The following is an 8,396-nucleotide window of genomic DNA, read 5'->3' as shown; positions in this document are numbered from 1 at the left end:
TCTCCAAATTATATTGCGTTTGAGCTGCTATCTGCTTGGGTAAACATCACATGACGCGGGATATCTTACTAAAAGGATTTTACCGATTGGAGTTTGGAGCACACTGTCGCAGACGTCAATATTATGTACCTTGTGTATTTGCGTCAGACCGAGCAGGGATATTGAACTGTTGATTCGTTTGAATGAGCCACCTACACAAAGACTGCTCTAGTTCTGATCATATCAGCAAAATAAAGTCAGCAGCAAGCAAATATCTGGGTTATGATTATCTGCAAAGATTTGTTTTTCTTTTGAGGTCTAAGCATTGCCTGAGAAAACAACTTTATTAAAGGATAATCATAGTTAGCTCAGACACAAGGGTTTATAAATCAACCCGTAGTCGAACAGCTTGCTCCAACCACTTTCAGTCAAATGATTGTTCTGCTACCTCAACACTCTGCTCATATTGCTGTGTTAAAAAGGCAGACTGTAGGGTGGAAATGTTCTGCACTGCGTTTCACCGCATTTGTATTCTTTTGTTTTTTATGCAAATAGCCATTATTACAATTTCTTACTGTTTAAAAGAGTTGTAAAGAATAAAGAAGCAGGCGGTCTGGTTCATTTTCCTGCATGAAGCTCATGAATGTGAGAACATGGGTAGTCTGCGGTCTTGTTCACTTATAACAACTCATATCGCTGGAAGTGGATCAGATAAAAGGTCATTAACCCATTTACAAACACCAGACAAACTGGAAAATTTAAGTTGCATCATTGTCTTTGCATCTTGCCAAGACAATAAAGTGAATCGGCAGAGCCGAGACGTCTTCCACCACGTTCACATGAACACTTTGCTCGTAAAGCAGAAGTGACAACACAGCAATTAAAACACGGGGCACAATTAAATATCCTAATCTAATTCCGGGGTTTTTAATAAACACTTTGTTTGAGCATCTAATTAAAATGTAATTAAAACAGCTGGAGTAAGGTGATATTAGCAACTGTATTTGCGTGTTGAATTGGACATTTGAGAAGCCTGTTTGTTGGAGGTTTTACCTGCTGCAGTACAGCCACCGTCCTCCCTGTATGCAGGCTTCATATATTGAGCTCCATTATTAGAATATGGCTGCAGTTATAGAAAGCAATCAATCACTAATCGCAGTGTGGAAAATTACATGAAAGAGTATTTGACAGAATATTAACAGAGCCTTCTTTTGCTTGCTGTGCGTGTTTAATGCACATATATATCCCCAATTTCAATAATTAGGCAATTATTATGAATATACATGTACACGTAGAGATTGAATAGTTCTAGATAAATCAATCATGCAGATGTTGTAGCTGCTGCGAATAACTAAGCTGCACTAGTTGTATGTTCCATTTAGTCCCCTAATTAATGCTAATGTTTTCCTGAATGTACATTTTAAACATACTTGTATTTCTTGGCATGTAATCGCAATAGATCTCTTGAGTAATTCAGCATTCATCCATCAAAAATGTACTTTACATTAACCATTAAATAATTGTCATCTGTGCAATGTGAGGAAAACCTCAGAGCTGCCAATGTGAAATCGTGCAGCCGGTAACACACCCACACATGAACATAAAACACCTGGCCCGAGTTGTCTCCTCTCTGCCTCCATTTACGTGAAATGGCTCATTACCAGCAGACAAATCAATTGGCTTTGCTCTCTGAACACCCACTTGTGATAATAAGAGACTCTACAGACAACCGACAGCCTGGAAACACAGTGCTGCCCTCCAGCTTAAAGCAAAGGTACACATCAGGAGAGGATGAAAGGGGAAGGAGTGACTAAGACCCAGACATTAGTTTTGTCTGTGGATTATGCACATAAAAAGCTTACATCTAGCTAGGCAACCAGGAGTGATGTAGTCTTTCCTTTCACCTGTTTTTGAATAATTTCTTTCACATTTCCCTGTTTTTGTTTATTTATTATTGCCAGTTAGAGATGCAATTACTAATTATTGTAATTATTGATTAATCAGCTGATTATTTTACGTATTCAGCTATTAATGGGTTGATCTATCTTTTTATAATTTACCAGAGTACACGGTGGAATCTTCAAATTCATCAGTCCAATTACAGGAAGATAATCATATTACTATACGACAATGACAAGCAGCACATCGTCACATTTAAGCAGCCTAAACTTTTTGTTTTTGTTTGAAAGATTATTGAATCAATCAATCGGTCATAAAATTGTTGGAGATTTATATCGACTAATATCTGCAGCTCTACTGAAAATGTGCTATTTCCAGACAAAGTGAAGATGCAAACAATGCTTATTATCCTAACTCTTTTTTTTGAAAGGTTATAAAAAGTCAAACAATCAAGAGGTGATCGAGTGCGTCTTACTGAGTGAAGAGGAGGAATATAAGACACTTGAATCGTATTTGGTTGTGGCAAGTTTTCTTCCTGTTATGACCTTTACATTTTCAATCTGAGAAATCACTTCAGGAGCAATTTATTCACATCGTTTTGAAATATTTTCCATATTATTGAAATATTTGATACATTTTGTTTAGCCTCATACTTCGTCATGCCAGCTCCCTTTCTTGCTGTAACAAGTTGTTGTTCAGTTACCAATTACCTGATTGTCTCCAAACAGAACAAATGAAGGTGCCAATGCAGACACTGCGACCGTATACAAGTCATAAACTGTAATATCATCTAAGGATGTATATAGAATATCTGAGCATTTTATGAACACATAATCTCACGTTATATAAAAAAAAATGGTTTAGTTTAATAGATATTTTAAGATGAGATGGGTTTGCAGTCCAAGTCATACTTACCTTGACCATCCTTCCTACTGTTCTGGTGTGCTCTCAGTTCTTCTGACTTATAGAAATCAATACTGGCGTACGTGTTGAGGCCGGAGCCAGCACCGCTGCCCATGGCGGTCCCTCCGATGTTGTAGGCGGCAGAGGCGCGCTCCACTCCGGCTTGAGGGTTCTCCTTAATGGCCAGCTCAAGGTCAATATAGTTAAGGCCTTGTTCAGCAGATGAGGTGGAGGCTTGTGGCGGAGGGGTTGCAGATAAACTAGCCGCCTTCCTGTTCTCCCACAGTGAGCAATCCAAGCCATGCCGATGGCTCGCCGCCTGGCTGCCCTCCGGGAAGATGGAGGTAGAAGAGGGCAGGTGGCGTGGGTGGGAGGGAGGTGAGCTAAATGTCTCTGAACGGCGGCTCTGCCGTCCCTGCGAGTCACCTCGGGCCAATCTGCCGCTCCGCTCGGGAGACTGGTAGGACTTGACTGGGGAGAAACCCGAGCCCGTCTCCCGCTCCGTGGATGAGGGTTGACCAGGGTGGATGGCAGGTCTTGCTGAAATGCTGTGATCTGAACCTTTGTTGTCCATGAATGGAGCAGGCGCGTCTGTTGGCATTGCTGCCATCTTTACTTTTGCTCTGTACCCGGCGTTGCCCTCCGCTGCCGGAAGAGAGGATGTGCTGTGTTGACGCCGGGCCTTGGGGGCAACAGCTGGTGGGCCCTGTAGGGTGCTGAATGTGGATCTAACAGGAGTCAGGGGCGTCGAGGACTTCCCTAAATCCATGCTGACGTATTCGGCGGAGGTGGACAACGGAGCGGAGAAGCTGCGAGGAAGGACAGCGGGATTATCGTGGCAGAGGAGGGGTTGATTCAAAGGCCGGAGGGTTCCATGGATCACAGGTTGTCCGCGTTCAGAACCTGAACGTCGTCCTCTGCTATACTTATTGTCCTCCTTGTACACAATACTGACATACTCACCGACATTTTGTGACACGGATGGCAGCAGATTCTCCTTCACCCTGGGAAGGGTATTTGCTTTAATAATGTCTGAAGACATGCTGAGGGGACGACCCCTCCTTTGTTGCTTTGGGCTCTTACTACTTGATCCACGTTTTTGATGATGGCGCCCATCTTTTGTGCATGTTCCCGCAACCTTGTACTCTGCTCCAGTCCTTACTAAACTCAACCCTCTCCCTGCCGATATGGACTTGTCTTCCAGGCTCTCACTGCTGGCTGAGCTGGAGGAGAAGGAAGAGGAAGACATGGAGAGTTGACAGCCTCCTGCAGAGCCCGCTGCAATTTTGTTTCTCTTGCTGTATCCCACTCCCCCTCCCCTTCCAGCACTGTCGTGCCCACTGCTGTCCTTATTTCCCTCCCCTTTGCTTAAGTCCTCCTCGAAGCGAGAATAGAGAGTGTGTTGATAAGCTCTTGGCAGGGAGAAGTAGGAATTGAACATTTTTGGTTGCAGTTGGTGCTGTTCGGGGTGGGAAGGCGGTGTGCTGCAGGCAGAGCGGCTGCAGACAGGTGAGATGTTCATGTAGTCACTGGCAGCCCGGCTCTCCATGCCGGCCCTGCTGTCCCACATGCCCAGTCCGGTCAGGTCCGTGGTGCTGCTGCTGTTGGGAGACATGACCATGTAGCCCTCTGTGCTGGGCTGGCGGATGTGCTGAGGGGGGGACACACTGTTGTTGGGGGTCATGGACATATACTCATCATCTGCCCCAGGTTTAGCTCTGGCGTCAGACATACCTATGGAGAGAGAGAGTGAAACGGGAGAAGTGACTCCCGGCAACATTGACATATAGCCGCTATCCACGGCTGCTCCATCTTCCACTTCTCGCCTGCTTTTGTCAGTCCTCTTGCCTCTTTTTTTCCCTCCTGCGTCAAGCTGCCCAACCCCAGCCGCCAAACCCCCTGAGCCAGCCCTCTCTCGATTAGCACTCTGCGACATGATGGCATATTCTTCATCGTCTTCATCATCTTCATCTTTTCTACGTGGGATCAGTCGTTCATGGGCTGCCAAAGGCAGAGAAGCCCTTTTACTTAATAGTCTGCGTTCCGCCTCAGACTCCCTACTGGACGAGCTGCGCAGAATCCGTCGGCCTTTTGAGCGATGATGGGAACCGAGGAGGCCCTCTCGCTGTCCCATCACTATATAGCTGGAGGAGCCTTCCCCATGTACGTGATGTCCGGACAGACTGGGTACGAGCAGAGAGTGTTCCCCAGGACTGGAGCCATATTCATCTGAGGAGCCGTAGTCGCTCGGCGAACCTGACACAGAAACTCTCTGAGAGACTCGAGGGTAGGAGCAGATCGTCATTCCTCCCACTGCTGCCCCCACGAGGCCACACTCTGAGCCATGGCCGGAGCTGGAGGACAGACTCGGTGCAGGAGAGGGAGCAGGATTAGGCGTGTACCGCGCAAGGCTGAGGGTAATCTTAGCAGGAGTCGGGGCCCTGGTGGGCTTGGGCCTCAGCGTCGGCGTAGTTGAGCAGGAACCGTTAAGACTTGGGCTGGAGCTGGCCCACGTCCCTTTGGCACTTGCTCCGCCCTCCTCCGACCTGGCCCCGATGCTGGCAGTCCGTGCCCTCGGGAATCCGTGGCGTGACGTAGGCGAAGTGCTCGTGCTGCTGCCTCCCGTTCCAGGGGTCTCTGTGCGGGCTCGTCTGGAGAAGCCCACCTGGCTCGGTGGCAGATTTGGATGATGCCGACGGCTCGGGACACTGATGGGGTTTGAAGCGGTACCACCCCCGCACGACGTCCCCACAGACTGAGATTTACTGCGCTGACGGAACTCCTCACTCAGGGCCTTCATGGCCTCCAGCAGGGTCTCGTGCATGTTCTGAGCCACCACAGAGTCATCCACTTGCATCCAGAACTCTCCGGGGCCGGTAATCGCGGAGCGGCCCACCTCAATGAAGAAAAAATTCTCTGAATGGCCACACCTGCGAACATTCATCAGCTGCAACACCACGGACGCCACATCAGAGTTGAGTTTGACAAAGTTGACTGTCTTGTCAGTGAGGCACAGCCGGTAGATGCCCACTAAGTTCCTGGCATGCCCAAGACCTTTAGGCCAAACCTTGACCTGCCACACTTCCTTGACAGTTGGAACAGGAGACGGAGAGCTACACTCTCCACTACTGCCATAGTCTTCAGGAGTGTTACCTATGAATACAATGAAGAATAAATAAATAAACAATGAAATAGTTTCATGACTAAACATATCATACATGCATACATTAATAAACACCCTACATTTACATATAACACATAACCTGTTTGAATATTGATCAAAGCCCAAATGACAAACCAGTGAAGGCGACACTAATAAGTAATATCTACCATTGCTAAACTACATGCTTGAATCTCTACTGTGTCCCAGCTTCTGCCAAGCAACAGTGCTGCAGCTAATTCATCACCATCACTTTTAAGCTACAGCTCTATAATCAATTAAGTCTGAGGTATAGAATACACCTACCGAGAGCAGCATTCTCAATTGTGAAATAATATATTTCAGTTCAATGCCAATCACATTTTAAATTATAGCATTATAATCTGGTCTACAGTCACTGCTCTATTAACTGAACATCTGACAACTGTAGTGGTTTTCTCCCATCCTCAAGAAAAAATGTTAAATCTATTAGAGATGATCCCCACTGGAATCACCGTAACATGATATATTAATGTGTTTCAATCTCAATTTGTGCGTCCCCGTGCACATTATGGAGAGGTATATAAATTAGGAACAGTGTTTTATGGTGGCTGTCCCTGAGACATAATCTCAACAAAATGGGGGTCTGTACTCTGTCTCTATTCAAGGTTCCACAACGTGTGAGAAAAAAATTAAAGCTGGGCAAGCCCATCAGTCTCAGCTAACTGAAATGCAAAAAAAAAAAAGATAACAGGGAGGGTGGGTGGTGTTCAGCTCCAGCATATAAGGATAACAACGTAAACACGAGGATAACCAACAGAAACACATTTCCCAGTGAGAGCGCACTGACGATGCCATCTCCTCCCTACCAGCAGCACCGTGTAACACAAATGTAGGTTAGGCGAACGGCAGTCAGAGCTGTGCAGAAAAACAACAACACAGGCTCCAGCGGAGTGCACCACGATAGGCTACTACTATATGATGCATCCCTTGGATGGTTGCTATATGCCCACTGCGCCATGCAAAAACACACCGTCGAATGTAACGGGCTGCATTTCAGACAGAAAAAAAAAGGGCGAGCATCTAAATATGGTTACATATAGGCGCTATTTTAAAACACCAAATTACGTTTTGCTGACAGAAAATGATCCGCAGCTTCATTTTGCTGACAGAAAATGATCCGCAGCTTCTAGGTGTATTAAAAACCAACGCTCATTGAGATTTTGTGCAGCACAAACACGGCACATGCCGCCCATAGCGTGTTGGTCTACCCCGTTCAGTCGGATCCACCTGCCTCTTGGTTAAAAAACACACCGTCCAAATTGCTTAACTTAAGACTGATTTATTCAAATGAAATTACTAAACTAGAGCTGCAGCAAAAAATAAAAAAATAAAAAAATAAATATATATATATATATATATACAATTCCGAGCCAGTGATATGCAATGAACAACCAGGAATGGTCGAGCCAAATGTGCATGGAGAACAAACAGCCTATGAGCCAGGATGGGCCCGATGCAGAAACAGACAGCAGAGATCACATCACACTTGTTTCATATCTTACAGTTGCCCTGGAGGTCCAGCATTGCTTGGTACCACTCATTTTGGACCTCCTCGCTGTCCGCAGCGATGGCAAAGCTCTCGCTGCGGGTATAAAGCACTATCATGTGCTTGTTCTTGGAATCTGCCCGCTTGTTGATGTTGAAGCAAGTCTCCAGGCTCAGGACTTTTTTGGGCACGGGTGATTTACTGCGGAATTTCTTCTCGTTCTCGTAATACTCAAGTCGAGCAGGACCATGCTCCGAGGCCGCCCTCAGCACGAAGAACCGCCGGTGCATTGATTTATGCTTGCGGAGATAGCCGCTTTTCTGCACGTCTTCATAGTTCTGCGGCTCGGCTGCTTGGTTCTCCATGGCCAAGACACGGTGATAAATATATATTAGCAGCCAATAATCTCAGGGGAAAAAAACCCGAAGTCCATGTGTACACCTCATTAATCCATTGCAGCTATACGTCCCTCGTCCTCCCCGCGTCCACATTTAAGTGTCCAGCATGTGTGCGAAAGGCTCAGGATGGGAGAATCAGCCAAACCATGTTTTGGATCTGGTATCATACTGTGAATCCAGCAGCCGCAGGAGGCTCCGTGCACCGAGCGTGCACAGCGTCCACCGCTGCTCGTCCTGCAGCCCAACCCAGTCCTCCACAATCGAGTCCAACCGCGGTGCAGTTCGTCTCCTCCACCTGTCTGAGGTTGCCCACATTCAGTCTATACCCACCACCATCAAGCTAAGGGGGGTGGGCATAAAGCAAAACTTCCGATGAAGATTTTCAAAATAAAACCACTTTCGAAATGATTAAGGCCTTCCTACCCATCTGTTTATCCATTCGCATTCTATCTATTTTTATCACTTATACTCTGGTCCGGGTCAAAATGGCAAGTAGGACAAGCACACCACAGCGCAGGCATCCCCCCCC

General features: G+C 46.4%; 1 protein-coding gene across 1 annotated transcript; it reads right to left on the bottom strand.

The window, feature by feature from the left end:
* Positions 1–2,755: 2,755 nt before the first annotated feature.
* LOC306705168 (insulin receptor substrate 1-B) lies at positions 2,756–7,834 on the bottom strand (the record flags this gene model as incomplete). The annotated part of the gene is made up of 2 exons (XM_079171870.1): positions 2,756–5,934; positions 7,486–7,834. 2 exons carry the CDS (start codon positions 7,832–7,834, stop codon positions 2,756–2,758), a joined length of 3,528 nt encoding a protein of 1,175 aa, XP_079027996.1.
* Positions 7,835–8,396: the final 562 nt, after the last annotated feature.

The sequence above is a fragment of the Pholis gunnellus genome, assembly GCF_910591455.1.
Source record: "Pholis gunnellus genome assembly, chromosome: 13".
NCBI lineage: Eukaryota > Metazoa > Chordata > Actinopteri > Perciformes > Pholidae > Pholis > Pholis gunnellus.
The sequence above is the reverse complement of the archived record's forward strand: the minus strand, read 5'-3'. Positions and strand labels throughout refer to the sequence as shown.